This window comes from Mustela putorius, unplaced genomic scaffold (assembly GCF_011764305.1).
Source record: "Mustela putorius furo isolate JIRA1106 unplaced genomic scaffold, ASM1176430v1.1 tig00003853_pilon_pilon_pilon, whole genome shotgun sequence".
Classification (NCBI taxonomy): domain Eukaryota; kingdom Metazoa; phylum Chordata; class Mammalia; order Carnivora; family Mustelidae; genus Mustela; species Mustela putorius.
In genome coordinates this window covers 42,936,754-42,963,874 of record NW_025422005.1, presented here as the reverse complement: position 1 = coordinate 42,963,874, position 27,121 = coordinate 42,936,754, and the positions used below count along the sequence as shown (strand labels likewise).

Genomic DNA, 27,121 nt, shown 5'->3' with positions numbered 1-27,121 from the left:
TGTGCAGAAAGTGTTCCACTTAAAGTTTTTGGTGAGAGAGATGTGTTTAATACAATATCCCACAGCTGTGAGTCCATTAAGTGAAGTATTGATTTAAATCTTATGTAAGTAAGATTCTAACCACCACTGCGATGGGTAGAAGTTATATTTCCAGAAAAGTATTTTTAAACTCTTATATGTTATCTTCCTCAGCAGCCTCATTCCCTTAACCTGAAAAAATTATGAGGTAGGTTGACAATTTTAGGGCAGAAGAGTACAGTTTAAGAATCCTCAAAGTTTTAATGCTACAAAGGGTCTTGAAAATCAGGTGGTCTAATCCCTAGATGGGGGATCTAAGTCTCAGAGAGATTAAGTGTCTTACATAAAGTTAATGTCCTAGAGTAAGAAATTTTGTCCTTTGACTCCCAAGTACAGAGCTCCCTCCTTCTGCCATGCTACCTTGCCTCCCTTTATTTTTTTATTTTTATTTATATATATTTTTATTAACATATAATGTATTATTAGCCCCAGTGGTACAGGTCTGTGAATCACCAGGTTTACACACTTCACAGCACTCACCATAGCACATACCTTCCCCAATGTACTTTGCCTCCCTTTAAGAAAAGTAAAAGAGTACTAGATTTGATAGTGACCCAAGGATGCTCTTGGCAACTCTGAAAGACTTCTCCATTTTTACTTGTTACAAACTCCTTGTTACAACTATGCCAGTGCTCTCCCTTGTTCCTGGATGGCAAGCATCTCAGCCCAGTCACCAATGGAGAATAGGGAACCTAGGTAGCTTTTCATCTCTGTAATCAGCTTTTCATTATTTGACTATACTTGCCAATCCCCACATTCTAAAAGAAACCTCTATAGTTAAGTGTTACATGGAAATGAAATTCAGTTACATGAAAGTATAAATGATTGAGCCACTCTCTTTTTAGTAGCATGAAACATCCAGAGCTGATGCTGTGGAAAATTAACCAAGTCTTTTCTGTCAAACTTAGGTTCACCAGGGAATGCTCTATGCATTAAATATTTTCACCAGTTACTCCAGTAAACTGTAGTAGGGTGACATGTTCTCTGCCAGAGAACTTACATTCTAGGGCGTATTATTAAAATTTAACTCAAGCATTACATAGTTCTTTAGTGGTCCTGAGTTAAGAGCAGTACAAAACCTTTTGAAACTTATTGATGGAGTACTTTGTTTGCATGCAGGTTAAGTTGTGTTCCTCTTGAGCTGTAAATGGGGACAGTGTTTAGGGAGGGATCTAAGTGAGGGGAGGAGCATTATTTGTGACCCAGGCTGGGGAAACCAGTTTTCAGTGGACTCCTCAGCTATTCTTAACATAAAAAGATTGATTAGTTGGTTGATTTTTACATGGTAGCTATAGGTGATAAGGTCTTAGAAAATGAAAAGATAATGAGAAGGAAGGGAATTTTTACAAGATTTTGGATTGCAGTAGTTTACTAAATAATAAAGAATGTAAATTCTCTAAGTGTAAAGTATGATTGTTATCATGTTATCAAGTATGATTATTACCTGTGTTATACCTACAGATATAATAACAAATAGGGGCTATTATTAATGAAAATGTAAGAAAACATAGTGAGCCAGACACAACAGTTTATATAGGTAATTGAGGGTCATGGGTTGCCTCTCATTAGCCATGCTTGTATTCATTGTCTTAGTCTTTAGTCTGTTCAGTGGTGCTAAGGAAGTAATCCTCTTTTTCACTGAACCCATACTCTAGTGTTTGGCTTTATTTTTAGCAGCCAGTATTAGAGTTTTTTGTTTGGTTTGGTTTGGTTTTATGCTAAAATAGCAAGCTTTTGCTTGTAGAGTTTTTGGAAAATTATTTTGCCCAAATATTTATTGAACTCCTGCTGTGTACTAGATGACAGGAGTATAAATAGTAGCTTAGCCAAGTAAAGTGGGCCCTGATGCAAAGTGTCATAGCATTTTTTTTTTTAAAGATTTTATTTATTTATTAGAGAGCGCACTTGCACATGAGTGGAGGGGGGAGAGGCAGAGTTCAGAGAAGCAGACTCCCACTGAGCAGGGAGCCTGACCCAGGGCTCCATCCCAGGACCCCAAGATTATAACCTGAGCCAAAGGCAGATACCCAAACAACTAAGCCACCCAGGTGCCCCTGTCATGTAGCATTTCTTATTGAATTTTCTCCTCACTTTGAGAAGGTGACTATAAGATTATGTACATTTTAAAAGCTGGTATTTGGACCTCCTAGGTGGACATCCCCACAACTGGACAGCCATTTCAAGGGAGTGTTTGAATCTTTTAAACGATATGACTCAGAAACTGATTCTCTACCAAGAAGCCGCTGCTACAAATGGGAGAATGGTGTCCTCTTACTCCGTGGAACCCAAGAAATCAAATTCTCCAGGTAGTTCCTATATTACTGTGAGAAGGCAAAGCATGTACATTTTTTTCCCTAAGATACATGGCAGTAGTTAATCTCAGGATATGTATACATGACTGTGAGGGATTTATTTTTAGGGAAAATTGATCTAATACATAGAATATTATACTGAACCAAGAAAAAGGCCTGGGTATCACTATAGATTGAAGAAATAAGGTCTGCTGTGTCCGTGGTGTTAGAAAGGTTAACAAACTGTGGCCCATCTGATAGAAGCCTTTAGCTTCCTCAAGTGCAGAGCCAGGTGAAGCATTATATGTCATACTGGGTTGCTGTCCTTTTCGCAGTATCCCTGAGACAGGTAGTTGTTGGACAATGCCCAGAGGAGAGCACCTGCAGTGACTGAGCAATCTCGCCATGGGGCCATCACATTCATTGTTTTAAGATAGCTTCATAGGATATTTGAAAGATGGAAGCTGAGAAGCACGGTGGAGGGACAGAGGCTATTTGACCAAATTCCTTAAGTAGAAGAAACCTAGGAATGTTAGACTGATGAAAGGTCTTAACGTCCACATGCCTTTTGGAGGCAGGCCTTGAATGAAAATGAGCAAAACTGGCTGGGTGAGGAATGTGGTAAACTTGAGAGCCCTGGCTTCACCCAACGGGGAAGGGGTAAGCTTCGGTCCACTGTTCCCCTGTGGGAATTTGGACCTGGTGTTCTGTGCCGCATCCCCCCTCCCTGCCATTAGGTGAAGCCTGAAAGCTAAAAATACTGTGGGTAAAATTTTCCACTTTTTAAATATTGGCAATTGATCTTGATACTTAAAAAAATCCCTGTATGGGGGCACCTGGGTGTCTCAGTCGGTTAAAGCCGCTGCCTTTGGCTCAGGTCATGGTCCCAAGGTCCTGGGATTGAGTCCCTCATCGGGCTCTCTGCTCAGTGGGGAGCCTGCTTCCTCCTCTCTCTCTCTCTGCCTGCCTCTCTACCTACTTGTGATCTCTGTCTGTCAAATAAATAAATAAATAATCTTAAAAAAAAAAAATCCCTGTGTGGGTCATAGCAAGCATCATTACTCTGGAGGGGCCATTGACCAAAAACAAAAGATTACAAATGAAAAATGATTTAAGTAAGACCATGAATGTCAGATTGTAAAAGATTGTAGAGTGTCTCTGTTCTCAACATTCGGATTACCATTTCTTTTTTTCAACAAATTTTATTCAATGCTTACTATATACCAAGCAATGTGCTAGAAGCAAGAGATTCAAAGATGAAAAAACACTCTTAGAACTGACTTCTGGTGGGAGGCACATAAATAATGAGAAGACAGTGTAACTGCTAAAAAGATGTCTGTCAAAAAGGAGTCTGAATGGGTAAGATAATGGTAGATAATAGAAGGCGGCCTTGTGTGTCCAGGTAGGAGTTTGTATTTTGTAGGGATAGGGTGCCATTAGTGAATTTTAAATAGGCTAGTTATATCACATTAGCATGTTAAATCATTGTAACCCTGGGTTAGTGGGGAGAGTCAGGGGTCTGATCAAACAGGAATTGTGCGTTACTTTAAGTTGCTGTCACCTTCCATTGCTCAGTCAAAATTTGTTTCTAATTTTGTAAAATGTAAAAACTTCTGTCTTAATTTTTTTTAAAGATTTTATTTATTTATTTACTTGACAAAGATCACAAGTAGGCAGAGAGGCAGGCAGAGAGAGAGGAGGAAGCAGGCTCCCCGCTGAGCAGAGAGCCCGATGTGGGGCTCGATCCCAGGACCCTGAGATCATAACCTGAGCGGAAGGCAGAGGCTTTGACCCACTGACCCACCCAGGTGCCCCCGTCTTAATTTTTAAATTGATTCTTCAAATATTTCCAAAGTTTAGCACTTTAAATATTTGATGTTTTATGACGGTTTTATATATACATATATGTATATATACATACATATCTATATATGTATGTATATATTTTAAGATTTTATTTATTTATTAGAGAGAGAGAGTATGAGCATGAGCACAAGCAGGGGGAGGGGCAGAAGGAGAGGGAGAAGGAGGCTCCCCAATAAGCAGGGAGCCCAACGTGGGCTGGATCCCAGGACCCTGGGATTATGACCTGAGCCGATGCTCAACCCACTGAGCCACCCAGGCACTCCTTATGGCAGTGTTATTAAGAAGATAGAATACTAGTGTAATTTATTTGTCTTTGTGCCTTGTACTGAAGTGGCTGGAAAAATATTCCTTTGTTTTTATACAACAGAATCTATAAATTGGTGGTTATAAGATAATTGTTGAGCAAGGTGTTTACAGATCATATTTGTAGATGATTCTGGGCAAATTCATCTCTGGTGTGACTTTTGTTAACTCAAAAAAATGCTGTAGAAAATGGATAAGTGTGCACCCTGTATCAGTACACTTTCACAGTACAGGTTTGCTTTAGTCACATGACAGCTGCAGTAGGAACTTGGGGTAGCACTGGGCATATTCCAGTGCGGTAATTGAAGTTGCCGTTTGAAAGTGAAATATAAATTGGTAAGTTCATTCAACACAGCTTAGATTTAGAGAAACTGTCCTTGAAGCTGAAGATATTCTCTGCGGGGAGAAAACAAGTGGGGCTGCACCAATATAACAGAAGGGGGTGCAGAGTGCTCCACGAGCGGTCACTGAGCTGCAGCAGTGAAAGCTGGATGTTGAGGATGTAAACCCAAAGGAAACCTGCTCCTGAGCCTTGGGTAAATGCATGAAACCAAAACCCGAGGTGGGTGCAGTTTGTTCGGGCTGCCTCTTAAGCACTGGATCTGTTCTTTTACAGAAGAAGCTACTTTTCAGATCCCAAAATCCAGCCAGATGCCTCGGCCTTCAGTGCCACCATTAGTTAAGATGTCACTGTTTTCCTCCAAATTGTCTACGCCTGATGTTGCCAGTCCCCTTGGAAGCCCGTTTGGCTCTAGTGTGGTGAATCGGATGGCTGGAATTTTTGATGTAAATACCTGCTATGGGTCCCCTCAGAGTTCTCAGCTCATAAGAAGAGGGCCAAGATTGTGGACTTCTGCTTCTGGTAAGGGGACTGTTTTCTAGAATTTGCAATGTAGTTACAGAGACTTATAACCCGAGTTTTCACCTTCTTGGTTTTTTGTTTTATTTTTTGTTTTCTTTAGATCAGCAAATGACTGAATTTTCTAATCCTTCTCCATGTACCTCTGTTAGTGCTGAGGGTAAGACAGCGAGACAGCCCAGTATGATTTATTCATGGATTCAGAATAAACGTGAGCAGGTAGGGTGATAGAGTTGTAGGATTTATATTCGCATGTATCATTGAGAGCATCCAGGATTGACTCATATGAAGTTGCTGGTATTTGACTGGTTTGGAGCTATATAAGTTGCAACTTCATATGACTTCACCTAATGCGATGCCTTTGCTCTGTGAATTCTTTCATCTAAGAAATATTTGCTGAGTTCTTTATATATGCAGAGTGTGGTTTTAGGCACTGGGAAAATACTGAACTAAAGCCCCTGACTATTTGTTTACATTCCAGTAAAGGGAAATAGATGAAGAAGCAAATGTATTAAACTGTATCTTTCAGTATTAAAAAATTCTACTAACGGTAAGACTTACTTTGGGTACCATTAGGAAAAAGTTTCCAGTTAAATCATGTTATGCTATTGATTATAAGATGGATCCCAATACGTTATATTCAAATTATGAACAATATGTGTTTTAAAAGGGAAGAAATTTGATGTCTTAAGTGCTGTACAGAAAAATAGAGCAGTTACGAGAGGTCTTGTTGCTTGGGTGACACCTGATTAGAGACCTGAACGGAAGGCGGAGAGCAGCAAAATGCAAAGGTCTTAGGTGGGAGTGGGCTTAGTTTGGGTGAGGGATAGTGTGGACACCAGTAGGTGTTGGGGAAGTCAGAGAGGTAGCAGCACCCAGGGTTTATCAGGCGCATTAGTTGTTTTGAAGACTCACATTTTCTCTGAGTGAGACGGAAAGGCACAGGATGGTTTTGTTCATGAGAATGATGTGATGTAACCTTACATTTTGAAAATGCTGCTTTAGCTGTCGTGTTGAGGTAAGATTCTCGGAGGGCAGGAATAGAAGCAGAGAGACAGTTGTAAAGCTGTTGAGGTAATCTAGTGGGAGATGATGGTATTGATGGTTGTGGTGGGGACTGCAAGATGTAATCAAGGTCTGGGTATATTTTGAAAGCAGGCCTAATAGGATTTGCTTATGGTCTGGTTGTGATGTAAAAGAGTTAATGTTGATTTTCGGATTTTTGGCCTGAGTATATTCTGATATAGTATAGTTGCAATTAGCTGATTATTCTGGAAGAGGAGATTTGATAGAGGTGAGGTAGGGAAATGATGAGATCGGTTTATGTTCTTTTGAGATACTTATTAGACAACCAATTGAAAATACTAAGAACTGAGACATATATCTAGAGCATAGGGAAAAGTTTTGGGTTAGAAATGGTAATTTGGAAGTCATCAGCATACAGGCAGTATTTAAAGCCATGAGACTCCATGAAAATTCTTTGGGATTGTTACAGAAGAAGAAAGAAGCAAGAATGGGATCCTCTAGCGATTCCAGGTCTGGGTGGTGAGGAGGAATGGCAGAGGGGACCAAGTGACTGTGGAGGTGGGAAGAAAACTGAAGAGGAGAAGTGAGTGGTGCCACATGTTGCTGATGGGTAGCCTGAGAGCCGCTCTAGGATGAACTGATCTGTGTGTGTGTGGGGGGGGGTGGAATGTGGAGGTCATTGAGTCCTTGATGAGCTTCTGGGTGGAGCAGATGGGACTGATGCGTATTGGATGGGGCCAGGAGAGATTGGGGGAGGAATCCGGCCACAAGGAAAGCTGGATTTTTCAAGGAGTTTTGCTATTAGGGGTGCAAAGAAAAGGGGTAATTAATAGCTGGAGGGAGTTGAGGGGTCAAGGAAGGGTTTTATGTTTTAAGATGGGAGGAATGACAACATCTTTGCAGATGGAATGATTGATTAATAGAGGCACTGCGGGCATTTCACAGACTTCGGGATCCCATTTGCCTTACATATCATAAATCCTGCCATATCATGAATTCACTTTCAAGTCAATTGGGTTATGTAGCTTTCAGTTTAATACTAAGAAAATTGTTTTCCATGTAAATGTCAACTAGTAGAAAACCATTTCCTATCTTAAGATTCTTTATTTTATTTATTTATTTTTTTGGTAAGGGAAACACACACTTTTTTGGTATTAAGAGGCTAAAGGTCAAGACAGTTGTCAAGAAGTGAGTAAGAAAATACCCCTGGAACCACTTTGAATTCCTTTTATCATAGAACTCTAATTTGGGGGTTAGCATGTGTACATGGAAAGTCAGTTTAGGTTAGACGATCCATCTTGGTTATCCAACTTACGTACAAAAGGTATTTACTTATATGGTTTACTGCAAATACTGTACTTTCTCTGTAAGATGTGAAGCGTTTCATTTAATTTAGTGTCAGCAAGTACATTGGAATGTGTTAACATTATATTTGAATAGAACTGAAAACTTTAAATGTGTTCATTCTTCCTTTTCTCCAACTCAGGTTAAGAATTTCTTATCAAAACGGGTGCTGATAATGTATTTTTTCAGTAAGGTAAGAATATATAGTTCAGTGTTAGAAATGGGGGGAGAGGAAATGAGAGAAGAAAGGAAGTACCAGACTGGATTTGACTTCTAAATATTGAACTCAATCCTAGCAAGCCAGACAGCTTTGCAGAGTGCTTCACTGTACCTCTGTGTGAGTAAGAGCTGCCCTAGACCCCCAGCTCATCCCAGGGACTTCCTGTGGCTTGACTCTTTTGGACTTCTGAGTCTCCTGGTTGTAGGCAGCTTTGTGGGGGTGGGCAACCCCTTCCTGCAAAATGGTCAAATCCGTGGCGGTGCCTCATGGCTCATTGTCTTGCTACAATCTTTGTGGCCAGTTTGGTGTTCAGAAGAGAGATGACTGGATTAAGTTGCAGATGTTAAGCTTGTGTGGGATAAAAAGTTGTAATTCAGGCCACAAACTAAATGACTTTCCATCTTGTGTGTCAGCTGCTCCAGCTGTCACAGGAGAGTAACTGAATGGCAGAAGCCAAAGAATCCTTCCTTTTTCACTCACTACAGCTGTTGTATGTTAATCCTTTGATGAGCAAAACCTTTGCCCATATGTAGGGGAAAGAATTTTTGTTTTGTTTTAGTTACTTTAGTCTGGCTTCTTTCGTTCTGAAGATATTACAGTATTAGCTAATACTGTACTCCAAGGGCACTGGCATGCATCATTAATTTTTACTCTGTGGGGAGAGAGATCTAAGAGTGACTCTGACAGAATAAAGGTACACAGAACAAAGAATCATTTCAAGGCCTTGAAACTGTTTTCTCACTTTGGTGGCAGAGGAGATCTACCCACCTAGCAATGATGTTTACCAAAAAGAATCTACCTTAGGCTCTCCATTAGAGCTTTGGGACAACCATCACCCCCCTGAGGAAGGGGTCTTGTCTTCCACCAAGAGGAAGAGGGGTTGTCCGAAGTTTTACTTCAGAGGATAGGAAGAGGACTCATCCTTGTGTCTTATGTACACTGTGTTGTTTCCTCTTAAGTTCCCTCATTTAATTCTAACAGCATTCCTCTGAGATATCTCTCTGTCCTCATTTTACAGATAAAGAAACCTGAGGCTCAGAAAGGTCAAGTAACTAGTCTAAGGGCACGGAGCCAATAAGTGGCAGAGCAGATGCTGAACAAGATCTGCTTTTTCCGTGGAAGTGAATGGCTGCCTTTGATTCTAGTTTTGCAAGTGGATCTATTTTATGATAAGGAGCTGTACACGCTGCTGTTTGGTGTTGAGAAATGTAACATGCCGATGTACTTAATAGGCTTCATTGGGTGCATCACAAAATCAGCATTTGTTTAAATGGACCAATTAGTGCTCCCTACTCTTTGACCTTGCTATCTTAAAGAAGGTTGGATGGTGTTTCTTTTGAGTGGGGCTGAGGGTAGACAATTAAGAGAGGTAATATGTATTTAGGCAGTTCTGGGATTTAAAAAAAAAGCATTGTAGCCATTCTCTGAGGTGATCTGTATACTAATCTGAGGTGAGTTGAGTGTGTGTAACTCTTATTTTAAATGAGAAACTGAGACAGATTTAGAGATTGGGCAAGGGTCACACAATAAGTTGGTGGCAGAATGCTTTATTGCAGTTAAATCCTATTATATAAGAATTTCAGATTTTAATTCTTAAGAGGCTGCTGAGAATTTTTTATTGTTATAGGCTCCCTAGTTGATTAGATGAAATAACAGAGTTAATGCCCAGCTGAACTTAAATGTTTCTGTTGTATTTGTAGCACCCAGAGGCCTCTATTCAGGCTGTTTTTTCAGATGCCCAAATGCATATTTGGGCATTAGAAGGTAAGCAATCACAGTGAACTACAGTACAACTCTGATTTTAATTATCAGTTAAATACTGAAGCATCTCCAAAAAAAAATTTACTGAAGTATATCCATGAAAAAGTCAGGTCTGGATCTTGACCTCAGTCTTTGAATTTTTAGATACAATTTTTATGTCTTTGTTTTATATGGATCAATTTCCTTAGATATTTAAATATACTTTAATTTGGGCAGAAATTATCCTTGTTAACAAGCAGAGAAACTGAGCCTGGGATTCTTGCTTGTCTTTTTCTACTTCAAAAAACTGCAATTAATAGAATGTTTTCAACTGTCAACTTATATTGACATAACATTTTTAACATTTGAACATATTTAACTTAGCTTGAATATAAAAACTTAGTTGTTAAAGAAGTAAGTTTTTTTTTCCATCTCCTAGATCCTGCCTTCTGAGTGCTTAAAATGATACTTCCTCAGAGAGCCCTTTCCTGACCCCCTGTGAAAAGTGTCCTCACAGCTGTCACTCTTTTCCCTTATTCTGCTTTGTTTTCTTTCTACCACTCATCACTACCAAACACAATATTATTTAAAAGCTTTTTTTCATGCTAGAATGCAGACTGTCATCTTATTCCTGACCCCATATAGTTGAGCACCTCTCCAGTGCCTGTTCCAGTCTTTTGCCCATTTTTCTATTGTACTCCCCTCCCATCCAATATTTTAAGCTCTTCACATATTCAGGATATTAATAGTTTCTCAGCTGATGCAAATAGATGTGCCTAATTTGGATTTCCTTTAAATTTTTTTTTTCTTTTCCTCTTGAGGTCTGTCTCACTTAGTAGCAGCATCATTTACCGAAGACAGATTTGGAGTTGTCCAGACTACACTACCAGCTATTCTTAATACCTTGTTGACGCTGCAAGAGGTAAGCAGTATTTGGGTTTGGGAGAGGTTGTGTCTTTCTCTCCTTCCTAGGTTTTCTGGTTTGTTTCTTATAGCTCATGTTTACAAAGCATATGTTAGAAGTTAAATATGGTACTGTTCTCACCCTTGGGAAATCAACAATCTAAGAGAGACCAGGAAGAGAAACTAATTCCTTTGTTAATAATAATTTTATAGAATAGAAAAAGGAAGTTACTAACCCTCTGGTATTAATAAGATTATTTAGGATATTAGGATTCTGTTCAGTGATATAAATTTGGTTCCTTACACAACTTACAGCTACTAAAAGTGACCTGTAGTTATCTATGCAGATAAATGTTACCTATTGGCCAGAGGCTCAAAAGGATAGAGCTGAGCCTGGTGGATCCCTGCTGCCAGACTGGGTGCACAGTTTTAAAGTGGTAGATCCTTTTAGTCCTAGATCTAAAAACAGAGAAAACCTGTTTCTTGCCTTTGAACAGGCTGCCTTTCCTGACTTCATGTTGGGTGCCTCATCATTGTAGCTGTAAGTCAGATGAGAAATAGGAACACTGTGTGCCGGAAGCATCTTGAGGTGGGAGCTGGGCTGCACACTATTTTTCTGGGGCAGTGGTGTTGAAGTAGGTTGAAAGGAGGGCAGTTGGTGCATCTCTGGGTCTTGGGAAGCCTGAAAAGAAAACATGTTTTGCTGTTCCTTTCTTCAACTCTCAATTTATTTTACCTCTTAGAAAGTTTTACCCATCAAAGCCAGTGATTTGTGTTTTTCCCCCTTTGAATTCTTTCTGTGCTCACTTTCTCATGTACCTTTTTAAGACATGTGGGAACACGTGAATAGTTTTATTATTCATACTCTTACCCAGCTACCTTTCTGTAATGAAAGAATTTCCTAGTATTTTGCACACCACCTAACAATCGCCTTGCCTAACCACACTGTCGGGTTCCCAGGCTTTGGGTGTATCTTTGACATTCATAGCAGAGTTTGTTTTTCATCATGCTGCCAGTGTAGTTTATAATAAAATAATAATAGTAGTTTATAGTCTATGGACTGATTTCTTCTTATATTTTATTTTATTTTATTTTTTAAATTAGGAAGATTTAATTTTAAATTCTCTAAATACCAAACTTCTGGGATTTTTTATTTTTTAAATTTTATTAAACTTTTTAAATTCAAGTATAATTAACATACAGTGTTATTAGTTTAAGGTTTACAATATAATGATCCAAGAGTTCTATACATTGCTCATTGCTCATATAATATGTGTACTCTTAATTCCCTTCATGTTTCACCAATTCCCTCACCAGCCTCCCTCTGGCAACCACCAGTTTGTTCTCCATAGCTAAGAGTCTGTTGGGGTTTTTTGTTTGTCTCTTTTTTCTTTGTTTTATTCTTTTTTTTTTTTTTAAGATCTTATTTATTTATTAGAGAGAGAGAGAGAGAGAGAGAGAAAAGAGAGCAGTGGGAGGGGCAGAGGGACAGGAAGAAACAGACTCTGCCCAGAGTTGGGAGCCTGACTCCAGGCTTGATCCCAGGACCTGAGCTGAAGGCAGATGCTTAACTAAGCCATCCGGGCACCCCTTGTTTGTTTTGTTTCTCAAATCTGACCTCACTCTTGTCCAAATGGCTAAAATGACAAGCACAAGAAGTAACAAGTGTTAGTGAGAATTTGGAAAAAAAGAAGCCCTTGTGCACTGTTGATGGGAATACAAACTGGTGCGGCCACTCTGGAAAACAGTATGGAGGTACCTCAGAACATTAAAAATAGAATGACCATATGATGCAGTAATTCCACTACTGGGTATTCACTCAAAGAAAATGAAAACACTAATTTGAAAAGGTATATGCACCCCTATGTATATTGTATTATTTACAACAGCCAAAATACGGAAGCAACCTAAGTTTCTGTCCATAGATGAATGGTTAAAGAAGATGTGGGGACACAAACACACATTCACACCCACACACAGGAATATCACTCAGCTATAAAAAAGAATGAGATCTTGTCATTTGGAATAACATGGATAGATCTAGAGAGTATTATGCTAAATGACATTCAGAGGAAGACAAATGCTATATGATTTCACTCATACCATTCTTGGTTGTTTTTTTGTTTTTGTTTTTGTTTTTGTTTTATCCTTATAACTGTCTTGTAAAGGAAGTAGGACGGAGATATTTAGGCCTGTTTTACAGATGAGGGAAGCTTGGGAGCATGGTGACATACTTCAGGTCTCACATACAAGTCTCGTAGATGGCAGAGCTAGGATTTGACCCTGAGCTGTTCGCAGGGCATTAGCAGTGGAGAACCTTGGGTTTGAAGGCTCCGAGACCCTTGACCAATCTTCTCTTATATGTCATAGTTCATTCTTTGTTCCGCTAGATTCGTGTGCTGCTCTACCTAACGTACTATAGGATTGTGTCTGTCTCAAAAAGTCTATATCTATTGATATGCCTTATCCAGGATCATGCTCAGTAAATGGTAGAGGCAGATTTGAAAACTAGGCTTTCAGGGCGCCTGGGTGGCTCAGTGGGTTAAGCCGCTGCCTTCGGCTCAGGTCATGATCTCAGGGTCCTGGGATCGAGTCCCACATGGGGCTCTCTGCTCAGCAGGGAGCTTGCTTCCTCCTCTCTCTCTCTGCCTGCCTCTCTGCCTCCTTGTGATTTCTATCTGTCAAATAAATAAATCTTTAAAAAAAACAAAACTAGGCTTTCAGACCCCAAGTCCTTTGCCTCTGTGAGGGCTTGGAGAGGTATGCATTTCTTAACCTCCTTTCCGAAGATGGAATGGCAGTGTGTCAGAAGGACCAGAGATAGAGCTACAGTCAGTTCTACTTGTATCTACATCCTGGTTCCTACTATTCCCTAGCTCTGCAACCTTGGAAAAATGTTTATCATATTTCATTGAGTCCAGGATATCATTAATTAGAAGATACAGCTCCAACTCAGAAATTATAAAATGGGGGGGGGGAGTATGTTATATAACCAATAAATACAGGAATCTCTAAATGTCAGCATTTGTATTTGGAAATTGGAGGGAGTGATAACAGTACTTACCTCATCCCTGACAACAGGGATGTGAATTCTGAATGAGATCATCTCTGTAAAGCACCCAAGGTACCTGTCCCATATTAAGTGCCAGCAAATATAAGGTTTTATTACTTTGTTATTATTACCATGTTGTACAACACTGTTCTTATAGTGTACAGGAGAAAAGGTCTTTTCAAGATTTAAAAAAAGTATTAAAGTCAGTACTGTAAGCAAACTTCAGCACTGGGTGTTGAATGTAAGCAATGAACCACTAACATCTACTCCGGAAACCAATATTGCACTGTATGTTAGTGAACAAATTTAAATTTAAGTAAAAAAAATACTGTAAGCAAGCATTCCAAGAGACACAGTGTCGAGCAGCTGCCCAGTTCAAGTCCAGCCTCCAGTACTTTCTTAGTAACCTAGGGTAACTTATGAAATATCTTTTAGATCAGTGTCTTCATCTTTAAAGATTTTATTTATTTATTTGACAGACAGAGATCATAAGCAGGCAGAGAGGCAGACAGAGAGAGAAAGGGAAGCAGGCTCCCCGCTGAGCAGAGAGCCCGATGTTGGGCTCGATCCTAGGACCCTGGGAGCATGACCTGACCTGAAGGCAGAGGCTTTAACCCACTGAGCCACCCAGGCACCCTTTTGTGTCTTCATCTTTAAAATGTAGCACCTTGCAGGGTTATTATGAAGGTTAGAGATAATATCTGTAAAAAGCCTGGAGTGGTGTCTGGCCAACTTATCAGCTGCCTGGCAATTATCTAATGGTTACCATGTGCTAAGATACAGAATAGAAAAAGACAGACCTGGTTCCTGCTCTTTAGGAGCTTACAGAGTATAAAACAGATTATTGACAAAAAGGAATAATTAACTACAATTTTAATAAGTACCACAATGTACAGAAATGCAGGATGATCAGAGAACCTAAGAGAGGTATGCAATACATAGCAGATGCTAATATTATAAAAACATCTCATTAAATGGAATGGTTGTGATGTTCGCATGATGGCTTTGTTAGCAAATTATTTTACTATTTAAATGAAATTACATACATAAAGCAGTTAACTCAGTTTCTGGCGCACAGTAACCGCAATCAGTAAATGTAGCTATCAGCATCGTCATCTAATATCTTTATTATTTTGTAGCTGTGGTTCTTGCCAGGGGTGGTTTTGCTTCCCAGGAGACTTTGGGCAACGTCTGGAGACATTGTGATGGGCACAAAGAAAGGGAGGGCTACTGGCATCTGTTGTGTGGAGACCATGGATGCTGCTAAATGGCCTGTAATGTGCAGAGCAGCTGCCACAACAGAGAATCACCCAGTCCAAAATGTCAGTAGTACTGAGATTGAGAAACTCTGCTCTGCAGTCATGATTCCCATTAAGGAAATTCCATTACAAAGCTGTTATCCTTGCCAATTGTTTGGGATTCTGGCTTTAGTGGAATAAGCCGTTGTTTTAACTGGGTTATAAGTAGGATCCTTGAGACCAGGAAATTTGAAAGCTCTGTACAGTGGACATTTGTTAATGACACTGACAGATAAATACTCAAAGGATAGCAACTGCGGTTTTATCTTCATTTGGCTTTTGCGTATTTAGTACTGCATATAAATCCAAATGGGCCCAAAGTGCCCATTTTCATAGGATAGCCCTTTTTTAGGCTTCTGTAAGGGCTAAGGTAAGGCCTTCTTGGAATTTTTAACTTTTCCTGAGGAGTGTATTGTTCAGTAGTATACTGTACTCACCACTTACCCTTTTAATTATTTGGGGTAATCCTTAACTAGGTATTTGAGATCCCAGTGATGTGATCTGAGTCCTCAGGCCAGGAACCATGTGTGGCGCATAAAATGAGTGCTCAGAGATACTTGTTTAAACTCACAGCTAATTGAGTACTTTAGTTCTGACCATGGGGCACATCATTAAGTATTACAAACTGGTGTTTCTTAGATTTAAGTTATTCATTTAAGACTTTCATAGTTTTTGCTGTAGCTGTTTACTAACCATATATTATTATAATTTTAGTCATATGCCACCTGAACTATTATTTTCTTAGTACTTTAAGTCTTTTTTTTTTTAAGATTTTATTTTTTATTTGACAGACAGAGATGACAAGTAGGCAGAGAGGCAGGCAGAGAGAGAGGAGGAAGCAGATTCCCTGCTAAGCAGAGAGCCTGATGTGGGGCTCGATCCCAAGACCCTGAGATCATGACCTGAGCTGAAGGCAGAGGCTTTAACCCACTGAGCCACCCAGGTGCCCCAAGTCTTTTCTTTTTTTTTTTTTAAGATTTCATTTATTTATTTATTTGTCAGAGAGAGAGAGAGAGAGAACGAGCGCATGCACAAGCAGGCAGAATAGTAGGCAGAGGCAGAGAAAGAAGCAGGCTCACTGCTAAGTAAGGAGCCCGATGTGGGACTCGATCCCAGGACCCTGGGATCATGACCTTGAGCTGAAGGCAGTGGCTTAACCAACTGAGCCACCCAGGTGCCCCTTAAGTCGTTCATTTTTAACTTAAATTTATTTAAAAGGAAATTTTATATCACTTTTGTAAAAGGACAACTAACTTGAGTTGCTACAAATAGAATATAGGTGTACTGTTCCTTATCTCATACCCTAGGAAATATTTCAAAATTCAGATTTAAAAAATTTTAAGAATATAACATTGTATATATACTATATATTACATAATACTCCTACTGGAATCTGTGGTAGAGTCCCTTTAATTAGATACATTAATATTTTTACCAGTGAAATATCTGAGTATTCATAGTAAGTGAAATTAAATGAAATAAAGACTAAACAGCCCGTGTCAGCTCAGGTCAGGCTTTACTGCTCGATGAGGTCAGGTCAGCTTTTGCCACCAAAACAGTACAGAAGTTTTTGTTTTCAGGACTTTTTTGGATTTCATTATTAAGGATAAGACAAAGTGAGAAAAGACAGTAAGTGAAAGCTCTAGCTAGTTGATACTGCTGTTTGCTGAAGTCCCTGAACCTGAAACCTGTTTATCCTTTGTCATAAAAGGAGATTAAGGAGGATGAAAGATGCGTTGTGGACATACCAGCTCCAGACTCAGACTTTTTCTTCCTCATTTAACTCTGTATCCTTAGGGTCTGTTGTTCCTTACTCATTTTTTTTGCATTTCTTGTTTGAGCTGTTCTAACTATTTGTAGGAGCTGATATCTTGTGACTTTTATTCTTAGAGGTCTTTTGAACAAAGAGAAGAAACAACTCAATAAAATTCATTCTTTTGCATTTACCCTTAGGACCCTTTTAAAATCTAAGATGTATTTTGGAATCTTAGTGATTTTCCATTTCCAGTATCTTGAGACAGTTTACTCTTTGATCATCCTAGGAAATTATTTCATCATTACTCATCAGTTATTTCCAACTGTGGTAAAAAGACCAACGAGAAAACAGGAGAATGATGAAATCACATAGTATTACGTCATCTTTCAAGAAAAGGCCTAGATACACATTTTTATAGTTTTTTTTTTTTTAATTTTAAGCTTTCATTGAATATGGTTGCTAATTCAGAATCTTAAAATCTTTTGTTCACACTGGTAATGGGAATACAATTGCCAGTCTGTTCAGTAATTATTTAGGTAAATCAGAACAATGCAAATAGAACTCTAGACAGCCCTGCCAAATCAAAATATAATACAATACATTTGTGTAACTTTAAATTTTTCTAGGAGTTACATTAAAAAATACATATGAGGGCATCTGGGTGGCTTAGTTGTTAGGCGTCTGCCTTCAGCTCAGGTCATGATCCCAGAGTCCTGGGATCGAGCCCCGCATGGGGCTCCCTGCTCAGCGGGAAGCCTGCTTCTCCCTTTCCCACTCCCCTTGCTTCTGTTCCCTCTCTCTCTGTCTCTCTCTCTCTCTCAAATAAGTAAATAAAATCTTTAAAAAAAATACAGATGAGGTTAATTTTAATGATATATTTTATTTAATTCAGTAAATCTACAGTATTTTAATTTATCATGTAATCAATACACAATTACTAATGAGATAATCTCTACATATTTTTTAACACCTAAGTCTTCAAGGTCTGATATGTATTTTTCACTTAAAAGCATATCTCAGTTGAGAGCTGCCACATTTCAAGTGCTTAGTAGCTACATGTATCTCAGTGGCTACTATACTGTATAGCACTGCTCTAGATTTTAATGGTGATCATGTAAGAGGAATTTCAGACTATGAATCTTCAGATGATAATATTCTAGGTATATTTCCTCAAACTCCAGTATAAATGACAGAACAATGTATTTTTTAGGAGAAAAAGGAAATATTCCCATCCAGTAAGTCATTCAAGAGGAAAGACTTGTCTGACAATATTTTATAATAAGAACCTGTGAATCATCCCACTTGGTCGAAAGTACATGTGATAGTATTGTTTCATTTTTTGTGATATGTTACACCAAAATTTACTTTATATGGTTTATAAGTGGATAAGTGCTAAAGGTATACAAAGGTGTATACAAAGGTAATTGGAAGGAAATAAATGATATTGAAATGAAAAAACTCACTGGATTGGTCATTGAATTTTTCTTTATAAACCTAAGGATGAAAAGTTTTCCGGTTATGGTACAAGGAAAATGGCTAGTCTTTCTTCAACAAAATTATGAGCTGTCAAAAGTTTTTATTTATTTTTTATTTAAATTTTTAAAAAAGATTTTATTTATTTATTTGACAGACAGAGGTGACAAGTAGGTAGAGAGGCAGGCAGAGAGAAGGGGAAGCAGGCTCCCTGATGAGAAGAGAGCCCGATGCAGGGCTCAATCCCAGGACCCTGGGATCATGACCTGAGCCGAAGGCAGAGGCTTTAACCCACTGAGCCACTCAGGCACCCCTGTCAAAAGTTTTTTAAAATATTGCATTTTGATGATATCATTCTTCTGGTAAATTTTTTATAAGATAACCTTAAATTATAAAAATGATCTATTGGACCCAGGTGGTAAATGATGATGACTATTTTTCCTTGTCTGATGAGGGTTTGCCAGAAAGTTTACAAGAAAAATTGAAAAGGAAGTAACTTTATCCATTATGATTCAGTGTTATCTAATGTTGCTTAAGTGTGTCACTGAATACCACTTCCCATACTGTCTAAAATGATCTCAAATATGTCCCAGTCTTGGGAAATACTCTTATAAGTTACTACTGAAAGAATAAATAATTGGACTTGAACTTGTCATTGCAAACTGAACACACGCATTAAATCTTGTTCCTTCCCCGCAAAGCTCTGCTAAACTACAGTAAAAGGACTTTTAAAAAGACATAAATCCATAAACAGGAGAGGAGACAACAGCAACAGAGTCTTCAAAGCTGGAGAGCAGATGGTTGAGATAACTAACTTAACAGATCTCAGAGGCAAATCTGAAATCAGTAGTGGGACAGGCACCAAGTGCCTCTGGAACCGAGGGTGAAGGGACAGGTACCAGAATAAGGATAGCTGAGAGCTGTTTGAAAATCAGTTAGATCCCTAGGTTCTCTGCTACTGGTGCTTCTCCCTCCAGCAGTTGAGGTTTATCCTTCAGAGAGGGTAGAACACTGGGGGCTCTGGGCTGGCAGCGTTGTGAGTAGATGACAACAGAGACACAGTTGTGGGTCTTGTTTGAAAAGCACAGGGCACAGGCCCTCCAGTACACTGGAAAACTCTTCTCTGGGAACTCTGACTAATCCAAGAAGAAAAAGTTGACTGAGCTGGGCACCCACCCTAAAAAAACCCCCATGCAGATCACCTGTTGTGAAGCCCGTTGTCGGTAATCTCTGTGTACTCAGCCTTGGGTCAGCTTTTTTAAGAGGTCCCACCCTCAGTCTCAAGCCAGGGATCACTAGATTTCTGAGTAGAATCTCTAAAGCAGAAGATAGAGACCAAAGAAGCAAAGGAAGGGAAGAAAGAACCAAAATCAAAAAACCAAAACAACAAAAATCATCAAAATCCTCAGAAATAGAAGATGTTGCGTCCTTAAAACTAGGATGCTAAAATAAACAGGATCACTCAGATGATACAAAAGTGTTCTTGAAATTAAAAACTTGATGGCAGGGGTGGCTCAGTCATTAGGGTCTGCCTTCAGCTCAGGTCATGATCACAGGGTCCTGGGATCGAGCCCTGCATCGGACTCCCTGCTCGGTGGGAAGCCTACTTCTCCCTCTCTCACTCCCCCTGCTTCTGTTCCCTCTTGCTGTGTCTCTTTCTTTGTCAAATGAGTTTAAAAACAAGCAAACACAAACAAACAAAAAAAACTTGATGGCAGAAATCATTTTAAATGTTTTTAGTTCTTTTGGTGATTATATCCATAAGTATAAAGAATAGGCTTTTACTATTATTTCTTCTCCCTGTAGAAATGATCTTGCTATACTAGATTAATCCACTTAAACTTTTGTTTCTTCAGTTTTCCCTTTTTTAAATGTAGTTATATAGAAATTATATTGTTTACCTTGGACCTTTAAAAGATATACTTAAATCTCTTTATCAAGGACAAATAAAGTCAGTTCTCCCCACCTGTTCTTTTTTTTTTTTTTTTTTTAAGATTTTATTTATTTATTTGATAGAGAGAGATCACAAGTAGATGGAGAGGCAGGTAGAGAGAGAGAGAGAGATGGAAGCAGGCTCCCTGCTGAGCAGAGAGCCCGATGCGGGACTCGATCCCAGGACACTGAGATCATGACCTGAGCTGAAGGCAGCAGCTTAACCCACTGAGCCACCCAGGCGCCCTCCCCACCTGTTCTTGCTCATAGATGCTTTATCATCTAGAAATGAAAAGGAAAATAAGCTAGTTTAGTAAATAACTTGATTTACGTATAGTTTTGGTCTTGTCTCTCTTTTTACTGAGATCTGTAATAGAAGTATTCTTAGTGGTCACACACTGTAAGCGGAGTAGGATATCTGTGTTTCACTTCCCAGCTTTGCTTTTTCAAGGCCATTGGAGTATAGCTCCTTTTTAGAGGATGGGTCTGGACTTTTTTCTCTGCAAACTGCTGTTGGGGCTGAACCTCCATTGTGTTGTATCTCAGACTGTTCTTTGTTTGCCCCCCCCCCAACTTCTGATTGTGATCCAGAATAAATGTTGTATGATGTGTGTATCTCTGTCCATCTACTTTAAATAAAATCTCCTTAATCCTTTGGACTAATGGCTTCCTTGATATTCTGAACTATTTTCTTTCTTTCTTTTTTGATCTAGGCAGTGGACAAGTACTTCAAGCTTCCTCACGCTTCCAGTAAACCGCCTCGGATTTCCGGAAGTCTTGTGGACACTTCTTATAAAACATTAAGATTTGCATTTAGAGCATCACTAAAAACTGCCATCTATCGAATAACTACTACATTTGGTGAACATCTGAAGTAAGCTTACCTGTTTTAATCCATGATAAGAATCCACTTTTGGGAGTTCCCTTGAGAAATAGATACGAGAATTATAAAGGCTCACATGTTGAACATGTTCTTTTGGGGCTTTCATGATTCCTACTGGGAATTAACAGTTTTGATTTAGTAATATTTATATTTTAAAATTGGGCCTGTCATACAAGCTTTGGGGCCTTCTTTCATACAGACAAAAAAGAGGATATAGAAAGTTAATAAAAGCAGTAAATGTAATTTCATTATATTCTATATAATTATGAATTATATAATTTTTTTAAATTACCAAAACACCCTTATGAGAGAAAAAAGGCAAAAAATGGAGTACCTTTACAGAAAAGCACATTAAAAATACTTCTGATATTACATCTTGGTTAGCTAGTTAAGACTTGGGGTGAGCAGAGTGTTCCATAAACGAGTCCTTGGTGCTTTGTGAATCATACTGGAAAAATAGATCATAACACCTTCAGAAGCGGAACCGGAGAGAAAACCACAAATGCCAGACCTGTTTATATTTAGTTTCATTGATGTTTACTCCTTTCTTCTCATGAAACAATCTAGTTAGGCAGGATAAGGGATACAAGTTTATTAACTGTGTTTATCACAATTATAAATGAACTTTAGAAGACACAAGAGATTGCTTTTCCTGTATGCAGAACTATCAATAAATAGTTCAGAGCTTCCTCAAACTGCCTGATTTTAGAAACAGCAGGATATTTCCTTTTACTTCTGTAATACACAGCAGAAATAGTAGGTTTTTATGGAACACTTGGTTCTGTGTGGGAATGTAAAGAGCCCTGAAAGGTTTATTCACTTGTTTAAAAACAGACAAAATGTTATTGAGTGTCTTCTAGATCTGTGTTCTCCAATATGATAGCTGCATATGGCAGTTTAAATTTAAATTAACTAAAAAGTCAGTGGGTCAGTCACACTGGCCATATTTTAAGTCTTCCATAACTACATATGGCTTGTGGCTCCCGTACTAGACGGCTCAGGTCTAGAACATTTTTGTCATTACAGGAAGTTTATTGCGACAGCACTGTTCTGGACAATACAGCTGAGCACCTTATCCATGTTCGTTTCATTTCCTTAAAGAGTCTTTGAAGTATAGAGGTTATCATAACCACACAGATGCAGAGACTGAGGCTCAAGAAGATGAAGGACTTGCCTAATAGCCCCATCTAGTTGGTGTTAGAACGGGAACCTGAAATCCGATCTTCCTATTCTTAAAACACCTCTTTTCCTTCCTGTGCCCAGGACTGCCTCTAAGATGTCAGGTGGGGGATGCTGGATGGCTGTGGAACCTGGAATATGTGTACTGAACAGGGAGAGGGGGCGCAGAGAGTTTTAGATACAAAAGGGGGATAAATGACTGATAAAAAAAAATTAGGAGGATGAAATTCTGCCTTTGTTTCTTTTCTCTAAAACATGGAAGAGCCATGTTTTAAATTTGATGAGGTCAGCAGAGACTATTTTGTACGTCTGGGACAGTACAGTATGGTGGGAAAAAAAGATGTGGAGTTAAAACATTTTGATTTATGTCTAGTTACGTCATTAACTATCTGTGGTTGTGGTCAAGTTACCAAATGGTTTAACTTCCCAATGATTGTGCAGAATCAGAATTCAGACTAAAATCCTTCTGACCCCAGAGCCTGTCCACTGGTGTCTGTACTATACTACTAGGCGGTGTTGTCCCCTTGACCTCTGGCTTTTTCACAAAAGGTCTATTTACCTCTGTTGACCCTCCTGTGGAAGAGGTGTGTCATCCCGCTTCACCAGTCCATACAGTAAAGTACTTGAAATGGTTCAATGGGAGGCAGCTGCAAGGTTGAATCTAGCAGAGATGTGTATTTGTAAGGCAATTGGGGATGATTTGTAGTGAAATTACTATAATAAGACTTTCTTGGGGCACTTTTAAAAGTGGTGACTCTCTGTAATCTGGAATTTTATCATTTAATAATATGTCTTCAACAGCCAGAAAACGAGAATCTTTGACTGTATTCGGTTTTTGCCCAAAAGTTTAGAAGGAAGTTATATACTAGTTTTGGGATATATTTGCTCTAATTTCATCAAGGTAGTGTACGTTAGTGGGGGCGAGTGTGGGGAGAGAACTCCATTTCCCCATCTGAGACACGACTACGTTCAAAGGGAGAACTAAATCTAAACCACCAAGCTGTTACCTTTGAAAACGATTAGTGGAGTCCATTGTGTTTTAACCAAACATTTTAGTTTAAAGGATTTTATATTAAAGGCAATTCAAATACTCCACAACTCAAAGATAATGTTGGAATCTGGTTTAAATAAAATAATAAAATCCAGAAAATCTGCTGCCAGGCCTGGAACTCTGCACAGCAGGTTCCACAGCAGAGCAGGTTCAAATCGATGCTTTCCCTTGTCAGTCTTAATTTGCTTTGGTCTTTTAGAAGGTAGAAGCATGCCGTTACTGAATGCAAGCCCTCCTCCTCATTAGATTAAGGAGGGTTTTCATCCAGCTTTCTCAGAAGTACTCAATAAGTGAAGATTTCTATTTGTTTTTAATTGTTTTGAAAAATATTGACTCTGTGCTCTGTGGTTCACTTAATATGCTTAATGTAAAATAAAGCTTATGCTTTGAATTTATGTTTCATTTAGTGCTGTGCAAGCATCTGCAGAACATCAGAAAAGACTTCAACAGTTCTTGGAGTTCAAAGAATAGCTCAGTAATATAAACTGTGTTCATTACACTGCTGATACAGCTACAGATGGGACAGTAAATGTTCAGCATTCTTGGATCAGAAGAAAATGGACTAATTAGATGCTTCCTTTGTCGTGGTGGTTGCTTTGAAAACTATACTTTAATGGGAGAAATCATGGAAAGAAATTCTCAACAGAATAACCGAAAACTGCCTTTTCTGTACCGATTGCTTTTTGTGTGTGTGGTATAATAAAATCTTTATTCAATTTTACAGAAGCCTCGATGGCAGTAAAAATGTCTCTAGCTTCTCTAGCTTAATAATAATAGCTGGAAAATTTTTAGAATTTACTTTTGAACTGAGTAGAGCCTGCTCAGAAGGTAAAATAGGTTGACTTGATTCACTCTTCCTAACTGTGCTCAGAGTTTTAACTCTCTGTACACTTGAAATCCATAAGCCTTTTAAGAGTAGTTTCTGTTTACTGAAGAATAAAAGTGGTAACAGTGCAGAAAAATTCGCAGAAAAATTATTGTTTAAAGGACATATTTTGTTAATCTGGTAGGTTGTGTTTTTCTTTCCAGGGACAAATTAAATTTGCATGATTGTCCAAAAAAGATCTCAATTTACAGATGCTAACTCTATATAAAGGAATGTGGGAAAATTCAGTTCTTAAGTTACAAGATTAAACATTCACATTTGGTTTTCAGAAGAAGATTGACTGACAACTATGAATTTGTTTTGTATCATGCTAGTAAACAATAAGTATATGGGTATTTTCCCAAGTAGTTTTGCTTTCTTTTTCTGGAGCAAAACATTAAGTGATTGCAGAGATTTTCAAGTGAGAGAAGAAGTTTTGCAACTAAAACCAGGAAACTTTCCCTTTTTCCTCTCCATCCCCCCAGCCCCCCGCTTCATCTTCATTAGATCAAATTATTTGGTGAAGCTTGCTTGGCCTCACAGAGGGAGCAGCCTTTACTGTGTTAACTGGCTAATAAAAATATATTAGGAAAATCTTTACAACCAGAAACAACTTAGTCATCAAATAGCGAGTGAAACCAAAATGTCGGAGGGCTTACTGTACTTGGGAGTATGTTGTATGTCCCCAAAGTGAGAAGGTAATTTTATAATTGACTAGATCAACTTCTTTGGAGATGAAAGATAGGAAGTCCCACTGGTAAGTATTCACTGGACTGGCACTGCGCTGAAACGCTCCCTTGTAATTCTTCTCCTATTGTCTGTTCCCTCCCCTCTCCCCCAATTTCTTCTTTAAAATCAGCACAGTATTGTATATGAATCTTTAATGTGGTATGTATGTCTACCATTTGTCTGATTACTTGATGCATTATATCTTTATTCTTTTTGTTTGTTGCCCCTTCAGCCAGCACATGCCAAATTATAAATGAATCCTGCTGGCCTTGAGTGTCTTCAGGAGGCAGTTCCCCGGTTGTCCGGCATTTGGAGTAGTTGGGCTAATTGCCGTTCCTTTGTTTCTTTCTCTGCTTTCTCTTCTTCCTCCCTCTCTTCCTCTTGCTTTCTTTCTTTCTTTCTTCCCCCCCTCTTTCTTTCTCTCTCTCCTTCTCTTTCTTCCTCCCTCCTTCTCTTTCTCTCCCTCTTTCTCTTTCTTGTCATCTGAAGTAGAGTGCTCTCTTTTTTGAATATGAACTTGAATTTTGAATGTGGTAGTGTCTTGGAGATGACCAGAAGATTGTGGCGAGGTTGACTGAAAACTGTTGCGTTCCATGTTGTTGAGCTTTTTGTGTTCCACTCTTTGTGCTGCCCCTGGCTGAGGCATTTTGGGAGAAAAGGACTCTTAACCTTCTGCTTCCAATAAAGAAGAATTGTGCTATGTGAACCATTGGATTCCTGAGAATGACGATGGGATGATTCCTTTAATATCTGGCTCGGTTTGGGGTTTTGCATTCCCCATATACTTTGGGAAAAGATATATTTGATGAGCAATAGGAACACTTCTGAGGTGCTCAATCCTATTTTCTCTCAAGGGAATGTGCTGTGTACAAAATACAAGTCACATAATGTCCGCCTGCTGGAGATTTGGAAATTGCCTCCCCAAATCTGGATTGTATTTAGTTGAGAAGAGAGTCTGTTCCTTTTCCCCATTGTGTTGATAATCTACACACCATCTGCTGGGTAGGGTGTTGCTCAATCACCTGTTACCGAAGAGAGCTTCTCCTGTATACAAGGAGGAGGATCTTAGGAAGGCCAAGAGGAGGGAAGCATTTCCTTTGATGAAGCCACATCCTGCCTGTTAGCCCGCTGATGCTATAACATTGGCCTGAAAATTAGAGGATGTTCTTTAAAAGCTTTTCTCTGACTGTCAGTGCTAAGCATGGTTCTATCAGCTCTTGTAGTGTTTGCTTGAGCTTATGAATTCACAGGTATGAATTCACATAGCATCTTTCCCGGGGAACTGGGCAACTGTCCTACAATAAACCACATACAGTTGAATGGCTGTGGATAAGCCGGATTTGTTCCTTGGTGATTGTTTTGTATATCTTCCTGTAAATATGGTAATTTGTTTATATTTTTGTATATCACTGACACTGAATTGGGTAGAAAAATAAATTGACAGTTTTTCTGAACGGGACTATTACTTAAAATACGTGTATCCTCGAGTTCAATTATTTAATTTCTGGAGTGTGTGTGTTTCTTGAGCCATTTCAGTTCAGTCTCAGTTGGTTATAAAACTTGAAAAGGTTTAACTTCTTGAGAAATGCGGAGCTCTTGCCTCTAACTGAACTGATATGGTGGGTGACCTGTGTTCAGTAAGAACTAAGGAGCCTGAATTCTGAGGGTCTCTTTCTTCCAAATCTAAACAAAGGATGCGGTGCTGAAAGCCATCTCTTTTCGGGCCGGAGTAGTGTTTCTGAGTGGATCATATTCCCCCAGGCAAACAGTTATGTCTATCAGCTTTACTCTAATTAGTCTGAACTTCACCTCAATGTAGCTGAGGTATTGCACGAAGGCCCTCAACTCCCTTTTTTGCTCTCCCAACCTATAGTCCTCTTTAAAACTAAAGAGCTTAAAACAAAAATAGCTTTAATTCCACAGTTAACAATCCACCTATTTTTTTTTTTAAGATTTCTTTTATTTATTTATTTGATAGAACAGGCACAAGTAGAGAGGCAGGCAGAGAGGGAGAAGCAGGCCCCCCACCGAGCAGAGAGTCTGATGTAGGGCTCAATCCCAGGACCCTGAGATCATGACCTGAGCCGAAGGCAGAGGCTTAACCCACTGAGCCACCCAGGCACCCCAGCAATCCAGCTATTCTTAACAAGCTGCTGACCACCATTTTAAAATCAGCTGAACTTTTTTGTGTGTTACGGGAAATAAGACAAGGTCAGATAAGCACATACCCCCGTAGTTCCCAGTCATGGTACCTTGACATTGCTGTAATAATG

The 27,121-nt window shown here is 39.0% G+C and overlaps 1 protein-coding gene across 3 annotated transcripts in view; it reads left to right on the top strand.

The window, feature by feature from the left end:
• NDC1 (NDC1 transmembrane nucleoporin) overlaps window positions 1–26,320 on the top strand; it is a 47,235-nt gene extending 20,915 nt beyond the window's left edge. For 2 of the 3 annotated variants that reach the window (XM_004751570.3, XM_004751572.3), the window contains exons 11-18: window positions 2,229–2,384; window positions 5,155–5,400; window positions 5,501–5,616; window positions 7,910–7,960; window positions 9,688–9,751; window positions 10,549–10,649; window positions 20,855–21,015; window positions 23,662–26,320. In XM_004751570.3, coding sequence (XP_004751627.1) covers window positions 2,229–2,384; window positions 5,155–5,400; window positions 5,501–5,616; window positions 7,910–7,960; window positions 9,688–9,751; window positions 10,549–10,649; window positions 20,855–21,015; window positions 23,662–23,725 — 959 coding nt within the window. In that variant the 3' untranslated portion in view covers window positions 23,726–26,320. The remainder of the gene's footprint in view (window positions 1–2,228; window positions 2,385–5,154; window positions 5,401–5,500; window positions 5,617–7,909; window positions 7,961–9,687; window positions 9,752–10,548; window positions 10,650–20,854; window positions 21,016–23,661) is intronic. The other variant, XM_045064558.1, reaches the window with a different exon arrangement.
• The last annotated feature ends 801 nt before the right edge of the window (window positions 26,321–27,121 follow it).